Consider the following 24,381-nt stretch of genomic DNA (forward strand, 5'->3'; position numbering starts at 1 on the left):
GGGGTGAGCCGGAGCTTGGCGTCGGCACGCGGTGCGCCACACAAACCTACGGGAATCACGGCAAGCCAGTGTCGGGGTGAAGGTTGCCACGAGTCGGTAGCCCCCGTTTCTACACCCTGCTGGGGCTGCGTGTGCAGCTTGCTCGTGGCCGCTGCTCTGCTCTCGTCCTGTCAATCGGTGGGCATGCACGGCAGCAGGGCAGCACGGCAAAGCTGCCCGGTGCCCGGCAGGGGCTGTGGGCGCTCCCAGAGCACTGCAGCACTGCAGGAGCCCAGGGGATGCAGCCTCCTGCTCGTTTTACAGGGAGCAGGTCCATAAACACCCCTAATGCCGGCGTGTGAAACCCATCAGTGTGCTGCCGTGAGGCAATAAACCAAGCCCCCGCCAGCCAGCGCTGGAGGGAGCTGTCTGGAAACATTATGGCAGCCTGAGGTTTGGGGTCATTGCTCCTCCTGCCACCCAGGGTCCCCCCGGGAGCCAAAACCATGCCGCAACCATCTGTGAGCCGTTTCTGAGCGGCGGCGAGCGGCAGCCAGCCCATCCCTCTGCAGTGGGATGCCGCCCACGGTGCCGTGCCCACCAGCAGCAGGCAAGCTCTAGCACGGGGCAGAGATGGCTCCAAGGAGCAGCGGCAGAGGGGCAGGGGTGGTGTCCTCAGCAAAGCCAGGTCCCAGCCTGACCACTGCTTCAAAGCAAGGTTCTTAGCCTGCCGGCGAAACAACCCAGCCAAGGGAAAACAGCCTCCTCAGCAAACAGCGTTATCTTATCTGGAGACCTTGTTCCAGCTAATTTAACCATTAGGGCAGAGCACGCCTCAGCTGTCTGTGCCCTCTGATAGGAATCAGTGGGTGAGGCTCCATCCCGGAGCATCAGGCGCCAGCGCTCCTCGATGGCATAGCAACAACCCTCGGAAAAAACCTGGGCCGTCCCGTTTGTTTGTTTGGGTGGCGTTGTTATGGCCAGGGTCCCCTCCCCAGTCCCTTGGCACGAGCCAGCACCAGCTCCCCAGGTCCGTAGGCGGCATATTTGGTGCCAGGTCGTCGCAGCCCCCGAGGAACCCCCCCCTCCTAGAGCTTCCCAAGCTCTTGGGGCAGGGTTGCAAGCTGACGGCTCCCAGGCATGCTGGAGCTGTGGGCACACGTTGCCTGCCCCAAACATCCCCCTCGAGCAAGTTGGCCCCTGGTGACTATGGGAGCAATGACTGGAAAATTCACCGGCGTTTTAGCAGGCAGGGTGGGTAACATAAGCCGATTTGGGTTTGTTTTGCTAACACAGCAAGAAAAAAACAGCCATTTCCGCGTGGCAAACCAGCCATCTGCCAGGGCAGCAGCTCCTGGCTCCCCTCCTACCCCCTCTCGCTGGAGCGGGGCAGGGGCTCCCACGCTGCTCACATCACGTTCGGGAAGACGATGCACCGGTGAAGGCACAACACAGGTGCTGGTGGCACTGCAAGCGCTGCGAAAAGCTCCCTCCCCAACTATATTTCAGCCCACACTTGCGCAAGTTGAGGGCCTACTCAGCCAAGACGATTTGTTGTAAAATATGCCCTACCCAGCGCAACATGAGACTCTAATTTGACAAGAAAATCATAGGGTGCCTTAAAAAAAGCCCAGCAGAGGCTGCGGGGAGCTGCCAGATGAAAGGCCTGCGAGATGCCGGCACCGCGGCTCTCGGAAGCAGCACGGGGTGCCCCGCGGCAGGCGGCCGGCGTGCACCCCCTCCCCACTCGCCTTCCATCACAGCCGGATTTGCAAACGGCTAATCCCATTACCGGCCAGCCGGGAAAACGGCAGCACGAAGGCGGCTGTCAGGGCGAATTACACCCGAAGGAAAATCTCTGGGGTATGTCTTCATCAAGCTGAGAGGCGGCTGACAGCTGGGAGGAACTGGGAGCGGGATGGCAGCGGGAGAGGCAGTGCGGGAGTGGGGGGCTTGGGGAAGCGGGTCGGGAAGGGCCTCCCTGGAGGATGCCGGCAGGGGATCCCAGCACACCCATCAACACGCTGCCACTGGTGCCATGAATCACAGAATCACAGAATCACAGAATCACAGAATCACAGAATGGTAGGGGTTGGAAGGGACCTCTGTGGGTCACCCAGTCCAACCCCTCTGCCGAAGCAGGGTCACCCAGAGCAGGCTGCATGGGATCTTGTCCAGGCGGGGCTTGAATATCTCCAGAGAAGGAGACTCCACAGCCTCCCTGGGCAGCCTGGGCCAGGGCTCCGTCACCCTCAGAGGGAAGAAGTTCTTCCTCATGTTCAGCTGGAACTTCCTCTGCTTCACTTTGTGCCCGTTGCCCCTTGTCCTGTCGCTGGGCACCACTGAAAAGAGTTTGGCCCCATCCTCCTGACACCCACCCTTCAGATATTTATAAGCATTTATTAGGTCCACTCGCAGCCTTCTCTTCTTCAGACTGAACAAGCCCAGCTTCCTCAGCCTCTCCTCGTAGGGGAGATGTTCCAGTGCCCTTCACCATCCTCGTAGCCCTCCGCTGGACTCTCTCCAGTAGCTCCTCATCTTTCTTGAACTGGGGAGCCCAGAACTGGACACAGTACTCCAGATGGGGCCTCACTAGGGCAGTGTAGAGGAGAAGGAGAACCTCCCTCGACCTGCTGGCCACGCTCCTCCCAATACACCCCAGGATCCCATTAGCTTTCTTGGCAGCCAGGGCACACTGCTGGCTCATGGTCAACCTGTCGTCCACCAGCACTCCCAGGTCCCTTTCCGCAGAGCTGCTCTCCAGCAGGTCCGCCCCAAGGGGTTTAAGTGTGCGAAATAACACTCGCTGCTGTGCCAAAACCTGTGCTCGCTGCCCTCGTGGGTGCAGTGCAGGGTCGGTCCCGCCGTGGCAATCACATGGCTGTTTCCAGCAGAAACCACCATAAACAGGTTTCCAGCCCGGTTAAGGGAGCTGGCTCTCTGCAGCAGTCACTTGCCAGGTCAGCTCTCAGCCTCAAGAGCCGGGGTGTGAATTATTGTCACGCAGTTAATATTACACCGCGTGAGCAGTAACAAACAGGGGAGCCCCAGGGCCGGCTTTCGGCGCAGCGCTGACACACGGCACGGGGACTCGGTGGGGAAGGCGTGAGCGCTGCTGCCAGCAGAGCGTGGGGCTGCCCGTGCACGGCCGGGCCAGGGGTGCACCTGGGATTGCCATCCATGGGACAGAAGCGCTCGGTAGCCCTCACCCGCCTCTCCAACCCCTCCAAGTCCCAGCTACACGGAAAATCTCCTCCGGTTTCACCCAGGCGCCGTTCCCTCGGTCTCCCTGCGTACGGTCTGGTCAAAGTCTCCACTACCATCTGCCCTTTTCTACAAGCTTTCCGTTAGTGGCAGCCCAAGGAAACCTCCCGGCTAAATCCTGCCAGGGGAGGGTTTGGTGCATTTTCCTGGCACGGCCCCGACTGTTTCTGTTGTGGCTATCGAATCCAGACAGGATCATCGAGGAAGCAACGCCCGCTGTTTTGGGAAGCCGTGAGGCATCGCCTCTGCCTTCTGGGGAGACGTGCATCCATGCTGGGGGCTGGCAGGGAGCGTGGGCACAGCTCCGGGGCTGCTCGCAGGGGGCCAGTGCCAGGGACCCCCTCCCCAGCCCTGTCCTGGTGTGAGGTGCCCGCCCGGCGGCACTGTTTGCCCTGGGCTGGGTCCAGGCCTTTGACGCCACAGCTTTTATTCCTGGTTAAATATTCCCCGGAGGGGAGGCGAAGGGGCGCAGAGGTGTTTGCTCTCTCTGTCAGCACGCAGCTCAGCAGGGTCACGTCATGCTCGCGGCACGGGGAGGGGAGAGCGGTGTAGCTGCTCCGCTCTGCCTTACCCAAGCAAGACGGAGGGTCAGGATAGAGCAAGAGAGAGAGGAGCAAGAGCAGGTGCTGCAGGTTTGCACACCCCTAAGCAGCGTGCACAGCTCCGTCCCACCAGCACAGGTATTCCTGTGCAAGCAGCCCCCCCCAGGAGCCCCCCGAGTCCCCAGGACATCCCCTGACTTCTCACCCCACTGGAAACCAACTGGTGATATAAAGGCTGCTCTGAGCCCAGCCTACATCCCTGGGGGGAAATTGCCTCATGGATCCCCCCAGGTAGCAACAAGCTGGGGAACCTCAGAGGGACCGAGCCAGCTCCTTCCTCGCCAGTGCCATGGCCGGAGCCTGCACCGGCGGCTCTCCCTGTGCCACAGTCCAGCACGCTGCGCTGGCAGGGGGGATTTACAGCCCAAGTCCTCCTCTGCTCCGTGTTCCTCCTCCATCATCCCTGCCTGCTCTCCTACGCCCTCTCCACTGTTTACACCCCGTACTTCAACCTCCCCCTGGGGCCGAGCCAAAGCCCGGCCAAGCCAAGGAAAGCCACACCACTGACTTCAGTGAGATCAGAGCCGCTTCTTGGCCCTCGTGGGAGCAAGCTGTGCTTACCGGGTCGCTTTTAATATCCCGTCTTAAATCACATCTTCCAGCACTTCATCCTTTTTGGCTCCTGTTTATTGACTTCCCAGTAAATGCTTTAAATCTGTCTTGCCTGGCTGCCCAGCTGTGCTGCTCTGGCTCCCAGCATGTCAGAGCCATGGTGCCAGACACAGCCGTGCTGTCCTGACACCTCCCCGCATTTTGGGAGCCCCCCCCACACCGCTGTGGTTCCATCTCGCTTCCCTGCACGGGCTGGCTCAGGTGTTGTAGCACAGGGCTGCCCTCCTCATTCCTACCCTCGCCAAGCCCTTCCGTGGTGTTCTCTGTGCAGGCAGCCTGCCACGTCCCTCTGGGACCAGCCTTTGGACACTCACGGGTCCCTTTCCTGGGTCACTAACGACTGCGCAAGCGATGCAGCCCCATTGCTGATGGCACGGGTGCCCTCAGCCGTCTGCTGAGAAACACCACTAGGTGACAATCCTGCTCCTCGGGGATACCTGCGCTGGCACCCATCACTCAGGCTGCCCACGAAACGGGCTGACCACCAGTGGGTCGTGGCAGCTGGTGGGATCCCTGACCCAGCACCCATCGCCCAGGCTGCCCACGAAACAGGCTGACCACTGGTGAGTTGTGGCAGCTGGTGTGATCCCTGACCTGGCACCCATCACCTGTGGCAGCTGGTGGGATCCCTGACCTGGCACCCATCACCTGTGGCAGCTGGTGGGATCCCTGACCCAGCACCCATCACCCGGGCTGCTCGTGAAACGGGCTGACCACCGGTGGGTCGTGGCAGCCGGTGGGCTCCCTGCCCTGCGCCCAGCGAGGAGCAGCAATGCCCAGCTCCCTGCTGAGCTCCGCCGGCTCCCGGGAGAACTGGGAGCCAGCAAGGGTAATCGCCCAGGACAAGTTCAGAGGGCTTGGGGGATTTCCAAGCAAAGCTGCATCCACTTTGTTCTTTATTTTCCTCTGTACCGTGGAGAGCATGTCTGTAATCACCAGAGCCCTCTAACCTTTTTATCCCACTAGCAAGTCTGAGCTGAAAAAAAAACCTCATCTGGCATCCCCGAGGGGAAGGATGTCTTCCAAGCCTCAAGTGAGGGAACATTTTCAGCTCACATAGGCCTCCCAAAAATAAATACAAAAATGCACCAAGGATTAGAGGCCAGAGCTGCCACTCTGCTGCGTCCGTGCCCCGTTCCCACACACCGACCCGGCAGCATAGGGACAGTCCCGACCCCTCGTCACGCATACGGATAACCCCACGTGGGATCCCAAAGCCCCGCTACATCCTCCAGCTTCCCAGTCTTAACACCCACCCCGTGGGTACCCGCTGTACCTGTGGGCCACCTTCTGCCATGATGGGTGCCCGGCTCCCCTGCCACACCAGGGTGGGGGCACAGCAAAGAGACGTCACCCACCTGGAGCCCGAGCAGCCGGGTTGTCCCCTTCGGGGCAAGAGGAAGCTGTGAGGGACGCAGGCTTCCCAGCACGCCTTTGCACAGAAAAGCTGAATTCTGTCTATTTTTAATTTCATTGCATTCCCCCAATAAAACTCTCACGGGGAAAAGAAAATGTAAGCAAAAAAAGAAAGGAGGAGGGGGGAAAAAAAAAAGCCAGCCCCAAACCAAAATAAAACTCTGCATTTGATGGCTGCCGCCTGGGAGGGGGCAGCAGCTGGGGTGCTGTACCTGCCCTGTCCGTACCCCGTCACGCCCAGCACCAACCCAGGTGCCAGCCACCCTGGCATCCCCTCCCACCCCCAAACTGCCTTCTGCCTAGCTCAAGACCACTGGCTTAAACAGCCCCAGCAGCCCCGCACCAGCTCCTTCCCAGCCCGCTGGGGCTCAGGCGAGACCCCCCTGCGGCGGGGCGCTGGGCAGGGGACCCTGCTGCTTGGCCCCCACCGCGGGGCCAGGGCCCGTGCCCACCGTGGGGATGCTGTTGGGGCTGCCAGGCCAGGGCCACGTGGGTGCTGGGGAGGGCAAACCCCCCCCCCGCCACGGAGCTGCAGGCGGAGTGGTGGGGAGGGAAATCAGCCTGCCCAGTCCATCAGGGAAACTCCCTGCTGCGGCGGGTTGCTACAGCCTAGCAAAAAGGCTGGCATATTAAGCTCGTTAATTAACAATGATAAATAAGCGTTGCAATGAGAGCTGAATTTGTGCCAAGGGCTTTGACAGCAGGTGAACCAGGTGCCGGTCAGGCGATTGGGACCCCTGCTCCAGCACTATACAGGGCAAACTTGGCAAAGTTGGGCTGCAAGGACCCAGGTCCCTGCTGCGGGTCAGGGAAGGAGCTGGCAGAGTGACACCGCTCTGATTTACGCAGCAGCCTCGTCCCCTAAAGCATTGCCGGGGTCGAGTCTCTATGGAAACCCCACCAAAACATGAACACACAGAGCCCGTTCCCCGGCCGAGCCCTCCGTGCCTGGGAAAAGGCTGCGCGCCGTTGGGATCGCTGCCGGGAAAGGGAAAACCGGCAGCTCCTGCGCCCGCTGCTCTGCCAGCTGCCTGAGCCCTGCGGATGCCGCTGCGGCCGAACGGTCCCCGCGGGCGCGGGGATGGAGTCAGCGTCCCTGTTCTGCAGCGCCCGCTGTGTTCCCCAGCCGTGCCCGGGCGAGGAGCAAGGCTGGGGGCTGCGGCCAGCACCCACCCACCCCTCTCCCACATGGCGATGGAGCAGCTCCGGGGCTGATGCTGCTACAAGGATGCAAGACATTGCAGGGGCACCAGGTCCCAATTTTCCCCAGCACACGGGTGCCTGTGTCCCCGGGGGGGGTCAGAGCCAGCCCAACCGGGCTCTTGCAAGAACCTGCCAGAGCGGATGAGCCGGAGCAGCAGTTCCCAGAGCCACTGTTTGCCTTGGCAGCCCCAGGCTCCGTGCCTCGCTTTCCAGACACCGAGCTCCTAGGGGGAATAGCTGGATGTCTAAAACCAGGCCTGGCAGCGGGGCTGGTATCTGGCTGGGGACATGGTAGCTCCCAGGGGCTGGGGGGGGACGGCCCGTGCCCCCACACTGCATTCCTGTGCCGCTGCCGCCGGGCTGGTCTTTCCCACCGGCAGCCTCGCTCAGGCACTGTGAACTCAGCAAGCTTGGGCTGGGGGGGACGGCGTCCTCTGCTGCGTAACATCCCCCCATCAGTTTTCCACCCTGCGAAGCCAGGGAGGATCCCATCCCATCCCATCCCATCCCATCCCATCCCATCCCATCCCATCCCATCCCATCCCATCCCATCCCATCCCATCCCATCCCAGCTGCAGGCCCAGCACAGCCTCCCACAAGCCCGTCCTGCTCAGAGCCTGGGGAGCAGCCATGGCTTGTGCTGCACCAAGAGCAGCTCTGGCCTACGTGGCTCTGCTCAGTTGGACTTGGGCTGCTCTCTCCTGCCCCAGGAGGAGCCCACTGGGGCAGGAGCACGGCGGCAGGGTCCCCACGCTGTCCCGGGACAGAAGGTGGGGGGATGCTGTGCCGTGCATGCAGCTTCCCTCGCCCCCACCCAGAGCCGAGCCGCACAACGCATTTCTCCAAACCTTTATTGTCAGCAAATAACAAAAGTCAGCCCCACGGCGGTGCGGGGAGCCCGGAGAGAGCGGGGTGCTGGCACCCCAGGGCTCGCCGCCCCGGCGGGTCCCCTGCACCAGCCCCCTCCCCGGCCTCCTGGGCAGCAGCAGGGGGGACAGGTGAGACTGGGGGGCACGTGTCATTCTCCAAAGCGAGGGGCACATTTACAACTGCTTATAAATAAACAACAACAACAAGAAACCTCTGGCTCTGGGAAGCAGGCGGGCGTCCCGCTGCCGAGCCGCCAGCCCAATGCACTCTGCCCTCCGAAAGCGGGGAGCAGCCCGCTCCCCGGCACCGCGGCTGCCCCCCCGGCATGGGCTTTGCTGCCATGGGGGACCAGGCTGGGGGGGCCACCAACCCAAACCAGCTGGTGGAGAGGGTCGGGCACCTACCCGGGTGCACACACAGGGATGCCCTGGGGGTGCAAGGATGGGGATGTGGGGAGGTACCAGACCCTGCAACCCCAACAGTGGCTGGGGTCTGCTGCGGGCCCCGGGGAGAGTGAGAGCCAGGGCACGGAGCCCGGGAAGGGCCAAGGGAAGGGCAGCGCTGCCAGATGGGCCAGAGCCCGCAGGGGACCCGCATGTCCCCAGCAGGGCTGGGTGCCTGGACCACCAGTCCCTGTCCCCAAGCTCCATGGGACGCCTGCCCGGCTCCTTCACCTCTGTGTGGTGGGCAGCAGTGGTGGGACTCCTGCCACCATCTCCCTCCCGCTCTCAGCCCCTCGGCTGCCACCCACTGTCCCCTGCCCACGGTGACATCTCCACACCCACCCCACTGCCTCCCATGCTCGAGGGGCTGGTGGGAGGGCTGGGGAGGGCAGAGCGCATTGGGAACCACCAGAGACACCTTCTACCTTTGCCTTTAAACACTGAAGCTTATATTAGAGACTATGATATATAACCCGGGGGGCAGGGCCGTCCTGCCTGGAGTAGAGACAGCAGAGAGCACAGCTCCGTGGCCAGCCTGGCGAGGGTCTGCTCCGGCTGCGAGCAGGGGGTTAGTAGAGGGGCACAGAGCGGGTGGGCCAGGGGGACGCCATCTAGGGCTGGTTCTTTGCCTCAGGGTCTTTGTCGTAGATGTAGCTTCCCACAGCTCCGGTGTTGACACCTGCATAGGGGGAGACACAGGAGGGTGAGGGCTGGAGCACCTCTCCTATGAGGAGAGGCTGAGGGAATTGGGGCTGTTCAGCCTGGAGAAGAGAAGGCTCTGGGGTGACCTTAGAGCAGCTGCCAGTACCTGAAGGGGCCTGCAGGAAGGATGGAGAGGGGCTTTCACAAGGGTGTGTAGTGATAGGACAAGGGGGAATGGCTCTAACCTAAAAGAGGGCAGATTTAGACTAGATATTAGGAAGAAATTCTTCACCATGAGGGTGGTGAGGCCCTGGCCCAGGTTGCCCAGAGAAGCTGTGGCTGTCCCCTCCCTGGCAGTGTTCAAGGCCAGGTTGGATGGAGCTCTGAGCAACCTGGTCTGGTGGAAGATGTCCCTGCTCATGGCAGGGGGGTTGGGACCAGATGATCTTTAAGGTCTCTTCCAACCCAAACCATTCTATGATTTTATGACATGGGTGGGAAGGTGGCACGCTCCAAGGAGATGTCACCTCTGGGCGGTGGCATGAGCATCAAGAGGGGTAACCCAGGCGGGATCGGCTCCCCAACCCACGCGACCCCAGGCACTCACCCTTCGGCCCGAAGAGGATCCCGTAGCAGGGCTTGTGGCAGTACGGCTGTCCATCATGCTGAGGGGCACAGAGACATACATGTCACCTGGGGCAGGGGACCGGGGAAAGGCCAGTCCCCAGGACACGTTCCCCTGGCCGGGCACCTCTCCCGCTCTGCTCATGCCCTGCAGACACCCGCACCCAGCACCCCCCGCTCTCCCCCAGGCTGCAGGAGCAGCACGGCACAGCTCCACGGGACGTCCTCACCTCGGCATGGCCCCCCGGAGTCAGTGTCTTGCTGCAGCGCTCGCAGCGTAGGCAGGGACGGTGCCAGTCCTTCCCCAGCGAAGTCACCTTCTCGGCTGGAGCGGGGACAAGGAGAGAGGGTCACGCTGGCCCCCTGCACACGTGCCAAGGGGGTCTGTCACCTCCGCACACAGACTCCCGAGACAGCGCTGCGGACCCCAGCCTCCCGTGTCTCTCCCTCCCCTCTGCTGCCTGGCAGGTGACGGAGGTTGGTCAAGGACAGCTACTAAGCCACCAAGGACAGCTGTTAAGCCCACGCCACCCACCCAGGAGGTGACAGCAGGTGACACAACACAGATGAAGCCCTGCATCCAGGAGCTCCTCCAAGAGGACCCATCCTTGTAGGTTCCTTGGGCACATCCCTCTGTGCCCCCAATCCCATCTCTGAGCCAAAACCCCCTCCCAGCCCCTCTGCGGGGTCCCACATGGAGCCCCAGCACCGTGGGGCCGTGCCACCCCGGGGCACATGCCCGCCACCCGCTCGCCGCCTTACCGAAGTAGACTCTCTTGCCGCAGCGTGGGCACATGTTGGGCTCCCCGGTGAAGGTGGTGACGCTGGAGGCTGGAAGGAGAGGGGGCATGGGAGTGGGAAGCAGAGGGACGTCTCAGGCAGGACACATGGGTGCAGAGGACCCCTCGCACACACCCCGCACCCCACGCCATTGCCAAGTGCCGTGGCTCTGGACCAGCTGAACATGGCGGCGGCAGAGGGGCCAGGCTGCCCGTCCCACCCTGCCCCTCACCTTTGCTGGGTCCCTTGGGAGGAGCAGCATTCACCTTCCTGTCCTCCACTTTCACCGGGTGCTCGATGGGTCCCGGAGCCGTCTGTCCCTCAATCTGCGGCTGCTCGTAGATGTAGGACCCGGCGCCGCCGATGTTCACCCCTGCAGTGGGGCAGAGGGAGGCTGCGGTGGCCTGGGAGCTCTCGGGGTCTCCATCCTCCCCCCAGCCCCCTGTCCCACCTCCCCCAGCCCCACTGAGCCACAGGGCCACTGCGGACACTACTCCACTTCGCCCCGATGCGCTTTCTCCAGACCCAGGCTTTCTCCAGCCATGTCTGGGGTAGGAGAGCGACTCCACCTTCTGTTTGAATGGGAATTTGTTTTTTAAATATTAAAAAAAAAAAAGGAAGGACAGCTGTCAGGACGGACCCGTCGCTCCCTCCAGCAGCTCTGCTCTCCCTCTGCAGGAGGGGACAGCAGGGCTGGGACTGCAGAGTGCTGGCCTGATGCTCAGCCCCTGCTCGCCTGGCTCCTGGGGTGCTTTCGGGGCCACGGCTCCCCACCAGCAGGGATGGGGGGACCCGGCTCCTCCTGCAGCCCTGGGCACAGCCACGCAGGCACCGGGGGAGCACGGACGTACCTTTGGGGCCGAACAGCGTGGCATAGCAGGGCTTGTGGCAGAAGGGCTTCCCATCGTGCTGGGGAGAGAGGGGAGCATTAGGATGCCGAGCGGTGACCACAGTTCCCTCGGGATCGCTTCCATCCCTGTCGGTGTTCAGAGACCACCCTGGCCATGCACCGCTTTGCCCCGTAAGCATCCCAGGCACCGTCAGGGACGATTATCGCAGGAAGGCACGAAGCGGGCGCTAAGCCCCGGAGCTCCCCACCGCCGCTTCTCACGGGCCAACGGGAACCGAGTCCGAGAGAACAGAAAGAAGATCTGTGGCTGGGGCAGGGGGACAGCGGGGCTGCCACGCACACCGCCCCGCGTGGAAAACCCACCGGGACCCCGTCCTTGGGGATGAACCCACCCCACCCCTGCTCAGCTCCCTGCAGCATCCCAGCCCTGCTTCATGCCCCATGCCCCTGCCCTCCGTCCCCTGGGCTGCAAGGCAAGGACGCCTGGCCCGAAGCGGCAGGGCGGTAGCTGGGCAGGATGGGGGGTCCCTTCCCTCGCCTCCCGGAGCCGTGCTGGGCTGAAGGCCGGGGCTGGCTGGGGCAACGCTGGGTCAGCGAGCAGGCAGCGGGCTGGCAGCTGCAAAATATCGCAAGGCGTAAATATCAGTGTGCTCGCAGCGTTACCATGCCGGAGGGGAGGGTAAACATTTAGCTGGTCTCCCCGTGACACCTTTCCAACCCAGCCAGACTCGCGGGCTTGAAAGGAGGGAGAAAAAGCAGGGAAGGGCCAAATCTTGCCGCCGGCGCAGCCGGTGGGGGCTTGGCCGCCAGCCCCCAGGGGAGCAGAATCCGGCCTTATATGGAGAAGCAGCAAATCCCCCAGGCTTCACCCGGCCCAAAGCAGAGATCCACCTGCGCGGCCCCATCCTCCCCAGCAGGACCAGCCCTGCTCCCCCATGGGCTGGTGGCAACCAGCACGGCTGTCCCTGCCACCACTGCCGCCCGCTCCCCAGCAGTGCTGCCGGCTCGAACCGTGATAAAGAGCCGGTGATGCTCCAGCACGACAGACGCTGCACAGAACCCAGGGCACCCGGTGTCACACCGGGGCGTCGCAGAAGGAAAACACGGTTGCTCGCAGGCCAGAGCACCTGCCACCGCCAGCACGGCACCCTCACGCTCCCAAGCGCCGCAGCCATGGTGGCATCACCGAAAGTACCGGTGCCGAGCTAGCATTGCCATGGCAACCTCCGCATCCTCGATTTTTGGTGGTTTTGTCCACACTCTGGTGCAGGCTGTCGGCACCCGCATGCCTTCGAAGCCAGAGCGATGCCCAGACAAGCCTGCTCAATGCATGGGGCTGCTGGACGTGCTTCCCGGGGCAGGCTGAGCCCTTCCAGGCTGCCTGTGAGCCCACGCTGGGGTGGCACAGCTGCTGGGGCACCACGTGTGTTGCCAGCACCGCTCTGTGGCTTGCCCAGCACTGTGCACGAGAGCTCTTGAGCACCAGCAGCAGCATTTGAAGCCACCACAGTGTGCGCTCCTGGGCTTGCGTGCCACAGGAACAGCCCCTCCACATGGCGCTGGGTACGTGCCCCAGCCCGATTCCTGGCACTCCCCATCCCTGGGGTGCTGAGGAGCCCTGGAGAGCCCACCAGGCCATCCCTGCGCGGCAGCACAGCTTCCCCACCGCGTCCACCCCGGGGGCTCCTACCTCAGCGTGCCCGCCCGGGGTCAGGGTCTTGTTGCAGCGCTCACACTTCAGGCAGAACTTGTGCCAATCCTTGCCCAGGGAGGACACCTTCTCCGCTGCAGGGAACACGAGAGAGAGGTGAGCGACCGGCCGGCACCTGCGGAAGCCCCTAGGGAAGCCAGGCTGCAGGCGCCACAGGGGGCTGCGCTCAAGGGGGGCTGCTCACAGGCACGCTGTGCCAACCGGCCACGCTGCAGGGACAGCTCTGCTGCAGCCCGCGGGGGCCCTGGGGCCGCTCAGGCCATGGGCACAGGGCCCCCCTGTCTCTGAACCCCCCCGCGCCGGCTCTGCCGTCGCACGGACGCCCTTTCCCACGCGCCAGTCCAGCAGCGCTAGCGCTTCCCTTTCCACTCCCCGTGTCTATTTTTACCCACCACGTTACCCGGAATGACCCCGCTCCCATTCAAATATTTGGTGTTACCATGCCCACCCCGCCCGTTTAGTCACGCCTGCCCCACGCACGCCCACCCTCCCGGGCTCCCCGGGGAGCCGACGCTGCGCCCAGGACACCCGCCTGCCTCCAGCCGGGAGGTCGGGATGGCAGACAGCCCCCAGCGTCACCAAGGATGGGCGTTTGGCCCCGGGAAACACCTGTCTCTTGGGCATGGGGGTGCTTGCCCCCCAGCCCGGGAGCGGGCACGACGCGCAGACGGGTACGTGGGCACCATCCCTGCGTTGCCCCAGGGTGCCACGAGCCCGCGGAGCAACTCGCTGCCAGCACCAAAAACAGTTTCAAAGGATCAGCGGGCAAATTCAGGGAAAGAAAATGCTTTGATATCAGCTCCACACCAGCACCTCCTGCGGCTGCCCCCGAGCTGTACGTCTGCAGGAGGAGGCACGGGCTGCCCGTCCTTGTCCTGCATCCCCGGCCTCGCGCCATCCCCCCGCCCTCCCAGCTCCTGTGGGGCTGGGCGCTGCCCCGTACCCCCCGCCGAGTCCCCTTCGCCCTCCCTCTCCCCCACAACATCTGCAGAGACAGCTGGAAAACAGCGTGAGCCCGTGAAAGCCACCGTAAAACTAAATCAGAATAGCCAAATAAAATATTTAACAAGCAAATAAAAACGCAACCAGAGCCTGGCCCTGCTCTACAAGACCTCCTCCGTGACAGCGCGTTTCTCAGCCCTTTCTGCCCCTCAAGGACCTCAGCAAATGTCACCTGTTTGCACTGGATCAAGACATGGGTCAAGAGCTCCCCAAGGGCAGGTCCTGGCTTCCAGAGCCACCCTCCTCCCAAGGCAAACAGCTGCGTCCGGGGCACGCCACAGGGCCAAGATACGCCGAAACAACTGCCATCACCACCCAAAGAGTCAGCCCCCATGTCACCCACCCCAGGGCAGGGTGGCCGGTGGCAGAGGGGGGCAGAGATGGAACCATCACACCGGGGTGCAGAGGAGACCCCCAAGAGCATCCCCAAGCAAGCACACAGAGGACGGGCTTGGGGGAGCAGCACCCGCTGGAAGAAGCTCCGGACCAACCTCCCAGCGATGCCACGCACAGGCCCAGGCTGTCGGACCAGAGCCCAGGAGGCAGGAGCGGGCGGCGGGGTGGAGGGATGCCCGGCCACAGCCGGGGGTCTGGGGTCTGGGGGTCTGTGCCTGCCCACTCAAAGCTGCTGGGGCAAATCCCTGCCGGCCCCAAGCCCGGGGGCTCAGGGGGATCTCGTGCTCCCCAGCCCCTCGCAGCAGGCAGCCGGACCCTGCCCTCCTCTTCCTCTGCACCCCTCAGACACCCCTTGAAGCAGAGAGCCAGCCCCAGCGCACACAGCCCTCGGCCCCCCAGAGCGTTCCCCAAAGCGAGGGGGTCACAGAGCTCCCTGCAGCCCACTGCCTTGGGGCTGTTGCAGGAGCCCCGTGTCCCCCCGAGCCCTCCCTGGCGGGAGCGGGTGCCACCCTGGGGCAGCCAGGGAGGGAAACGGAGCGTGACGGGCTGAAAGCGGAGCCAGGGGCTCCGGGCCAAAGAGCCGCTCGGCTTTGTCACGGCGGATGCACAGCCAGGCCAGGCTGCGCTTCGGCTGCGTCACCCTAGCTCCCCCCAGCACCCCGGCCCAGTGCCGTCACGGCCCTGGGTATAAAGCAAGGAAGAAACTCCCAGCGGATATTTTCCAGAGGCCATCGCCATCACAGCCCACACCATCTCCTTCCTGCTCCTGCGAGACGCCATGGCCCCCCAGCATCTCCCCCTCCGCAGCATTTCAGGCAGCTGTAAAGCCCTGCTGCTCCCTGACGAATGTACCCCACTGCCAAGGCATCCCCGGGCCACGCAGAGCAAGGGGGACCTCGCCGGCACCCACAGCCCCTGGCAGGGGACAGGGCAGGAGGGAAGAGGTGGCCCAGGGCACTGTCCTGCTCCGAGTGGAAACACCATGCAGAGCTTGGAGAGAGTCCAGTGGAGGGCTATGAGGATGAGAAGGGGACTGGAGCATCTCTCCTACGAGGAAAGGCTGAGGGAGCTGGGCTTGTTCAGCCTGAAGAAGAGAAGGCTGAGAGGGGACCTAAGATATACTTACAAATATCTGAAGGGTGGGTGTCAGGAGGATGGGGCCAGACTCTTTTCAGTGGTGCCCAGCGACAGCACAAGGGGCAATGGGCATAAACTGAAGCAGAGGAAGTTCCGTCTGAACATGAGGAAGAACTTCTTCCCTCTGAGGGTGACGGAGCCCTGGCCCAGGCTGCCCAGGGAGGCTGTGGAGTCTCCTTCTCTGGAGATATTCAAGACCCGCCTGGACAAGGTCCTGTGCAGCCTGCTCTGGGTGACCCTGCTTCGGCAGGGGGTTGGACTGGGTGACCCACAGACGTCCCTTCCAGCCCCCACCATTCTGTGATTCTGTGATTCTGTGAGCTTGGTCGGGCATCCTCCGGCTGCAAACAAGGGCTCCCAGGGGACGCAGTCGGGGCCGGCACAGCCTGTATGGCTTTCCAGGCGGCATTGTTCGCGCCGAGCAGCGGAAGCAGCTTGGAGCCACCCCAGCCCATTTCCAGCTCAGCGGAATCCCGCCCGCGGCCATGCTCCCCCATAAATCACTGCGGAGGGAAAACACCAGCGCCCAGATTTCCTGTCACTCAGCCCCATCCGCCCCAGAGGAGAAATCTCCGTCCACGTCCCGCCACCACAGCAGAGACCCCCGGGGCAGGTGCTGGGGGACCCCCGCTCCGCACCCCCAGCTCCGGGAGAGCATCTCACCATCTGCACTGTGTCCGGCTCTGCGCAGGGAGTGCAGGACGGCACGGGGCTCCGGTGCAGGCTTCGCTCGGCCGGACATCGCACTGCTGCCAGCCTCCGCCGCCCAACGCCGGGAAGGGACGGGCCAGCGCCCGTGTCCTCTCAGCACCACACCAAGCGCACACGAGTCCTGCCCCGCTCGCTGGCTCCCGCACCTCCACACTCAGCCAGTGACCAGGCCCTCCCCCCAAGCCTGCCAAACCCCGACCAGCCACGCAGCACCCCCAGGGAAGAGCAGCGGGTACCCAGCTGCGGGAATTTGGCCTTGGCCAAATGTGCGTGACCCCGGGTTTGCCCGCCCTGGGTTACCCGCCTTGCTGTGGGTGGGCACCGGGTACCTCTCTCCTAGGGGAAATGCCCCTGCGGAGGGGAGGTGGGGGTCCAGCCGGGTACACGGCCAGCTGCAGGACATGGCTGCAGGGTGGATTTGCACCGTGCCAGGGTGCAGCCCACCCCAACGAGGGACACCACCAGAGCTGGGGAAAATCAGGGGCCAGGAGCGGGAAAGCGCCCGAGGGGGCTGCCGAGATGCTCAGCTCCCCAAGGCTCTGCGGCAGCCCCACCCTGGAGACAACGCCGCTCACCCCTTAATTACACACCGTGCCCGGGCAAGGCAGCCGGTGTGGGCCAGAGGCGGGTACACCCTGCTGGGGTGGGAAGGGAGCATCCCTCCTCCCAGCCTCGGCGCCGGGAGCCACGCCGAGCCGGCTCCAGGACCTCGCACCGGTACTTCCACGGCCTGACGTCAGCGCTGCTTCCAGCCGGAGGCTTATCCAGCAAAAGCAGACGTCGCTGCAGCCGCGTCCCTGCACAGGGCTGGGCTGCTCCCCATCCGCCCCGCCGCCGCCCTGGGAGGACAACGGGGGAGGGCTGGCAGAGCGACGAAGATGCCAGGTCCCCAGAGGGTCCCAGCGACAGGCGTCCCCGGAGGAGAGGGATGCTGTCGTACCACCACAGATGCGCTGCGAAGCAGTCGCAAGCACAAAGGAATGGATGAGAGAGACGAGCGCAGGGAAAGCAGCCCGGCAAACGGCTGGAAACAAAGCCGAGAGCCCAGGCAGCCGGCAGCCCCGGCCCCTCGCAGCGCGGCCGGGAGCTGGAGCAGGCAGAGGGATGGCTGGAGGACTCCCTGCCATGCCATGCCGGGCCGTGGTGCCCAACCAGTCCCCCGGGAAGGGTCTGTGCTGCCTTCCCACCCCGACCCCTCCTTGGGCATGGCCAGGCAGCTCCTCTCCCCCATCACACAGCCGGCACGGACGGTTACGCTGCGCTGGGGTTTCGTGGCCGAGACGTATATATTCAGCCCCCCCGCAGCAAGGGGAGGCGAGCCCTGAGGGCCCCAGCCGCCCGCTTGCTGGGCTCCCTCCCAGTGCACCGCAAAGCCAGCTCCGCAGAGCCTCGCTGGGGAGCGCCGGGAACGAGGAGTATCCCCGAGGGTGGTCCCGCTCCCAGCCCGAGCGGAGAGGTGAGGTCTTCCCCAGGACCCGAGCCCCCGAGTCACTGAGCCGCTCGGGCGCAAGCGAGGGCTGTTTGATTTCCAGCCGCAGCCCTCACGCGCGGCATGGCTCCCGGCCATCCCGCCGCTCCCCGCCTCGCTGCTGACGAAACCTCACCGACTGCAGGCGCTTTCCTGGCCGTGAGCCCCCAACCTCCCGCTCCGGTGCACGGGGCCAGCGCAGCCGCCACCAAGCCCCCCTCCATTTTCCATGGGGCCGCTCCGCTCCACCGCGCAGCGTCCGCACCGAATGGGTCCCGCCGGCTCTGAGACCGAGCAGCTCGACCATGCCTGTGCTGGGAGCGGGTCGGCAGCGTTTCTCGCCAGGCATTGGGTTCAGCCAGCGCTGAGCCTAAGAAACCGGCTGCTTTTTGCCACGACGGCGACCGACACGTGAGGCGTTGCGGGCAGGCATGCAGGCAGCCCGCAGCCCTCCTCTCACCTCGCCGCGCGGCGTGGGGCAGAGAGGCCAGCGCAAAGCCAGGACACAGGCAGACACACCAGCAAAACCCCACCCTGGGCAACCGCTGGTCCGGAGCACGGTGTTCCTCCTGCGCGCTGAGATACCATCTCTGGCGGGCAGCGCCGGCAGGGTGAGACGGCTTCCTGGCCTGTGTCAGCCAGAGCAGGACTCAGAGATGCGCTGGAGCGGCCAGGCCTGCCTATGCACCCCTCCAGCCCCACGGCTCCTCACACCCCCACCGCCACGGGGCTCCAGCTCCAAGCAGGGTTTGGCCCAGGGCTGTGGGCAGCGCGGCGTGAACAGAGATGGCAGCAGGAGCGGATGGTGGGGACCTGCCCGGGGGTCACAGCACCGGTGCTGCAAGTGCATGGCAGGCTGGTGGGAGAGCTCTCCCTACCTGCACGCCAGGACCTGTCCCCCACCGCCACCTCCCTGGATGCTGCAGGGCCCCCCAGCCCACCAGCAGGCGCGACGGGCACCACCACCCCACCGCAGCCGATACCGGCACCACAGCACGCGCTCCGGGCTCCGTGTTTGATTGCAACATCGCGGTGACAGATTTTCCATTACCTCTCGCTTGGGCGTTCCCGCTCCACCTTTCCTCGTCTTTCCTTTCCAGTCCCATCACCCCACCTCTCCCCATCCCCGTGGTCCTGCCAGGGACAGGGAGGGAGGGCAGGAACGCAAGCGGCTCTGCCCGAGACCCGCGACGTGGGCGCAGAGCTCCGCAAACCAGTCACTGAGCGGAGCGACTCGGGCGCAGACGGGCTTGCGGAGAGCTGCCGGCCCCCAGCACCGCACCAAGCAGGAGCCCAGCAGCTTCCCAGCGTGTGAGAGCAAGGGGCCCGAGAACTCGCACCGTCCCAGCCCGCCCTCCCACGGATAATTTTCTATAGCTCGCGCTGTTTTCCTGAGGGAAAAGCTCATGCTAATCAGCCCGTCCTTCAGGTTCCCACAGGAGCATCCCCCCCCGGCAGGGCCCTGCATCCTCAGCTACCGTTCTGCAAGGTCCACGCACGCCCCGAGAGCAGCCGCCCCGAGACTTGGGAGCGGGCAGCGACCCGCCGAGCCCAGCCAGCCTTCGAGCCGCCAAGCTAGGGGCCGTGCCGACGCTGACGTGCCGGCTGCGCTTCAAGAGCCGCTTCCTTTGTCAGGGACGGCTGTAACTGAAATCACAGAGTCACAGAATGGGTTGGAAGGGACCTCTGGGGGTCACCCAGCCCAACCCCCCTGCCGAAGCAGGGTCACCCAGAGCAGGCAGACTGCGTCCAGGCGGGTCTGGAATATCTCCAGAGAAGGAGACTCCACAGCCTCCCTGGGCAGCCTGTGCCAGGGCTCCGTCACCCTCAGAGGCAAGAAGTTCTTAAAGCCCTCCTGCCTTCTCCTGCCCGGCCACCGGTGGGCCATCGTCTCCCACCAGCCAGCGCCCGCAGTCAAGGACAGCGATTACTTACTAATTGCAGAGCGGTTTCTGCAGCTGGAATTTCTGCGGGAAGAGCACCCCGCGCCTCGCTGCACCCCGCGCCTCGCTGCACCCCGTGCCTCGCTGCACCCCTCTCCGCTGGCATGCTCGGGATGTCAGCGTCACACTGACGCCCTCCGAGAACGCCAGGCTGGGAACCCCTCCTTGCTTCCCGGCTGGATGTGTCCGTGTCCTTAGTCCCCTCCGGCACCCCGTCAGCCGCAGACACAGCCGGGAGAAGCCCCAGGTGACCCCCACACGGTTTTAGGATGCCCCTTCCCACACGAACAGCTCAGCAGCCTCACGCCTGCCCTCAGACACCCCGGCATGCGCAGAGAGCCCCCCCGAAAAGCCCCCTGCCGGCAGACCCCGCTGCACGTGCACTTGCCGCATCCCCGGGGCTTTCGCCTGCCTGGTTGGGATGAGAAAACAGGAAACCCCCCGCCGTCCCCCGCAGTTCCCGGGGAAGAGCGGACGGGAGGCGGAAAGGCTTGGCCAGGGCTCCCGGCGACCCTGCGAAACTCATTTAAGGCTCGCGACGCAGAAGGGAGCTGCGGGAACGCGCGGTGGTTCAGCTTCGGGAGACCGCGGTCCCTCCGGCGCTTCCCGCCAGCAGGGATCACCCGAACCCAGCCCCAGCCCCAGCCCACCACCACCTGCCAGCGCGGGATGGGAACCGGCCCCGGCAGCGCTGCTCCGCCGGTTAAACATTCACCTCAGCCCTCCAACCTCTCCGCAGGGCGAAAGTCAGCCCCTGGAAACAATGTCACAGACCTCGGCCTGCTTGGGAAAAAAAAAAAAAAAATTAGAAAAAAAGCCAGAAATCTATTTTTATATTTCCCTGTACTTTTTAAAGGAAAAAAAGCTCATTCTGCAGCTCAGGAAACGCCCACATCCTCCCGACCGCGCAGGGAGGAGCCCGCCGGATTTTTCCAGGGAGGACGGAGCAACAGGCAGGGCTGGAAATGAGTTTTCCGACGGTACCCGTGCCGGTTGGCGCGGGTCAGCCACGCAGGCGCCGCGCGGCGGGGCCAGGAGCAGGGCATGGCGGCGTTTCCGACGTGCGACCCGCGGCCGCCGTCCTGGGCATCCCAGAAGCGAGAGCTGCCGGCGCTCATTCAGCGCGGGCGAGGAGCGCTCCCCAACACGCGGGGCTTCGTGAATCGCCTCCCCGCCACGGCTCCATCCTGCCGAGGAGTCCCCGAGCATCACCAAACCCCAGGCGCAGAGCTCCCAGTCGCCTTCCTGCCGAACCCCGGGAGCCGCATCCCGGCTCGGAGATCGCACCCAATTTCTCCGCGTCAAACGAGCGGGCCCAGGTTTATCCCGCTGGCGCCTGGGCGGTTCCTCAAGGAACAGCTCGAGGCGTCAGCAAGGAGACGCTCCAGCCTATCTCTGCTCCAGGCAGGGAGGCTTTTGGCTCGCTCGCCTTCTGACTCGCCCCCCAGGTCTCTCCCTGGGGGCTGCGTGGTCCCCGCGGGGAGGTGTGCGATGACGGCCGCCGCTCCCCCAGTCGTCGGGTACCTGGGGGGCAGGAACGGGTGAGCTGAGGAGCAGCGGAGACCTGGACACGGACCCCCACACCTACAGACACCCAGCCCGGGGAGAGCGAGCCTGCGCACAGCGGGGGGCACAGCTACGGCACGATGCCCCCCCAGACCACATCCCCCAGAGACCCAGGAGTCCCTCGGCGCAGTGGGCAGCGCTAGGGATGGCGGTTCACCCCCTGGCACAGCCTGGCAGGGGGATCCCCGAGCCCGGCCCCAGCCCCCCACGCAGGGCAGGCTGTTCCCCAAAGCGAGAGGAGCGACTCTGACCCCGGGCCGGTGCCCAGCTGGCTCGACAGGACACGCTATTTTCTGCTTAAAAAGGAAAAGATTCACACAAGGAAAGATAGCCAAGGGGCCGAGCCCTTCCCACCCCCACACAAATAGGTTTATTTAAAGGAGGAAGACAGCAAATTCCTATTTCTCTGTGTTTACTTGGAGATGGCCGGAAAGGAATGAAAGCACCAACGCCTCATGTGCTCAGGCACCATCAGGACCCTTTGGTATTTCTCCGTCAAACAAACGTGCTGAGGCAGCAGGGGCTGAACCCCGGAGCACGGGAGGGAGATGGGCAGGAGGGGGGCAGGCGGGCAGCGCCCGGCCGGGCCAGCTGGACCCCGCGGCCAGCAGACCCCGGGAGGCAGCTGGGGCTGGAGCACGGGATCTGTCCCCGGAGCCGCCCTGAGCACAGCCCTGGGACCCCCACCCTGAGGATGCCCATCCCGAGATGCCCATCCCGAGATGGCCACCCCAGGGACAAGGGGTGACCTGACCGGGCATGGGAGCAGCGGGCTGGGGCAGGCTCCTCGGGGAGCGGCGGTGAGGCACGAAGGCAGGGGATCAGCCCTGCTTCCCACCTCCGCTCCCGGCGTTTTCGGCAAGCAGGGCGGCGGCGCTCGCCCCAGGATGCCCGACGGGAGACAGCCCAGCCCCGGTTCTGACCGGCCACAACCCCAAACCAGGCCCTCGGAGACCTGCAGGGACTCGCTGCTGGCCCAAACCCGGCCCGGGCATGCCGAGATGGACCTCTGAGCCCAGCCTCTGCCTCTGAAAAATTCCCGTAGGAACCCCAAACCACTCGCCCCGCCGGGAACGGCCCACAGAGGACTGGGCGAGACAGGGAGAAGCGAACGGCACACCTGGAGCCAGGCTCACAGGGGATGGGAACAAACTGGCTGGGAGAAGGTTTGGTTTCCACCTGCCACCACCTGCCCCTCCACACCGAGAGAACCCCCCCAGGCTCCTGGGAGTCCCCCGCCCAGCACCCCATCTGCCTCGGATGGGCTGGGGTCCCCTATGACCAGCAGGCACACGGGGACATGAATCCCCCCCCACCCCAGCACCAAAACAGGCTGCGGGCACCCACCCCAAGCAGGGCTCCTCACCGCCCCCCCCCTTCACCTCCTCAGCCCAGGGAGCAGGGGAGGGTGCCCGGGACCCCCCTGTCACCCACCCCCCCGCATCCCCCATCCTCGGGCTGTACTGGGGGATGCTGCCGGCTGGGGCGGGGGTCCGGGGGGGGAGAAGCAGCCGGTGCCGGGCAGGTCCCTTGGGTGCTCCGGGGACCCGAGGACACACACCGGGGTTTGGGGAAGGTGGGGAGAAACGCCAGCTCCGGGATGGGGGGGTCCCCCGCCAGCCCGGGGGAAGGGGGAGTGGGGGGGATTCGGGACCGGGGTTGGGGGGGGGGGGGGATTGGGGGAATGCTCTCACCGAAATAGACGGTCTTGTCGCACTTGGGGCACTTGGATGCCATGGCGGGAGAGCGGAGCCGAGCCGTGCCGTGCCGAGCAGAGCCGAGCCGGGAGTCCCGCTCCGCCCGGCCCCCGCCCACTGTTGCGGGGGGGGGGGGGGGGGGGGAGGGGGGGCGGGGCGGGGCTGCCCGCAAAGCCTTTGCCCGGCTCGGTATGGCACGGCACGGTTCCCAATCTCCGAAAGCCCAAAGGATGCCAAGAGCTCCCAATTCCCCCCGAAAGGAATCGGGGAGCTCTTGGAATCCTTTGGGCTTTCCCTTGCCGAACCCCACAGCCCAGAGCCATCGTACCCCCCCTCTTTTAGGGGTACGCATTCCTGGGGGGTTCGGCTGGTGGAATAGACGGGCGTACAACCGGTCGCTGCCATCCTTCGGGGTGACCAGTCGGGGGTCTGGGGGAACTCAACGTCAAAGGCGCTGGCCGGGAGACCACCGGCTGCATCCCGACAGCAGCTGCCCTCGCCGACCCCGGAGTTTCCACAGCCATGCAGGAGCTGGTTTTGGGGGGGGGGGGATAGGAGGGCGCAGGGAGAAGCCCCCCACCCCGGGAAGCACCGGGTATTATTAGACACGTTTTTTTCCGGATGGGGTAACTGAGAAATCCAGATTAAGTGGCCGGGACATCGGGCTTGATATGGGAGACCTTGGCGGGGGGACGAGGGCGAGAGGCCCTGGGGGAGCGGAGATAGCGGTGGCGGCAGGCGGGCGAGGGGAGGGAGGGACCCCCATCTCCTGACGGCCTTGCTAGCGCGGTGTGGCACGGCATGGCATCGCCGGGGCACGCCGTTGGCCTTGGGGGTCGAGCTGTGGGTGCTGGTCCCAGGGTCAGCCCCAGCAGAGGGGGTTCGGGGCATCTCCCACCCCGTCTGCAGGGTGAGCAGATGCGCTCGCCGCCCCGGTACCCCCAGCCTTGCCCCGCCGTCACCCCGCTCCGGCAGTGCAGGCTGCCTTGCCACGGCGCCCAGCAGCCCCCCTGGTTCCCAGCGCCATCTTGCTCCGTTGCCATGGAAACGCCCATCTCAGAAAATCCCTCCGGCTGCAGAGGGATGCTGAGGGAGCCACGAAGCGATGCTGAGGCTGGAGTGCCGGCTTTGCCCGCTCCGAAACACGCCTCGTGGTGGGGTGCGGACCCCCCGCACCGAGGGAAGCCCCTCTGCGCCCGGATCCCGCACCACGAGGCTGCTGCGGGCAGCGGGTGCACAGGCAGGGGGCCGTCAGGACCCCTGGCTGGGGTGCTCAGGAGGACTGCACCCCTGCTCCGCCACCCCGCAAGCTGGGGCTGGCTGCGGGTAAACAAGAAATCTGCCGCTCCCCGCAAGCGGAGCGTTGCATTATTCATCAGCTGGCAGCCCGGCTCTCCTCCGCCGCCATTGTCATCTCACTCCTCCTTTCTCCGCCGGCAGCTGGTGCAGCTGCCGGGCCCCAGCC

The 24,381-nt window shown here is 64.8% G+C and overlaps 1 protein-coding gene across 1 annotated transcript; it reads right to left on the reverse strand.

Moving 5' to 3' along the window:
* Positions 1-7,910: 7,910 nt before the first annotated feature.
* Positions 7,911-23,035, reverse strand: LOC104333771 (cysteine-rich protein 2). The gene is made up of 8 exons (XM_075422375.1): positions 22,914-23,035; positions 12,976-13,070; positions 11,287-11,344; positions 10,668-10,808; positions 10,418-10,486; positions 9,886-9,980; positions 9,639-9,696; positions 7,911-9,068 (listed from the first exon to the last, which is right to left on the reverse strand). The coding sequence occupies exons 1-8, from the start codon at positions 22,954-22,956 to the stop codon at positions 9,001-9,003; spliced, it is 627 nt and encodes a 208-aa protein (XP_075278490.1). The 5' UTR covers positions 22,957-23,035; the 3' UTR covers positions 7,911-9,000.
* Between the last annotated feature and the right edge of the window lie 1,346 nt (positions 23,036-24,381).

Source organism: Opisthocomus hoazin, chromosome 6 (genome assembly GCF_030867145.1).
Source record: "Opisthocomus hoazin isolate bOpiHoa1 chromosome 6, bOpiHoa1.hap1, whole genome shotgun sequence".
Taxonomy (NCBI): domain Eukaryota; kingdom Metazoa; phylum Chordata; class Aves; order Opisthocomiformes; family Opisthocomidae; genus Opisthocomus; species Opisthocomus hoazin.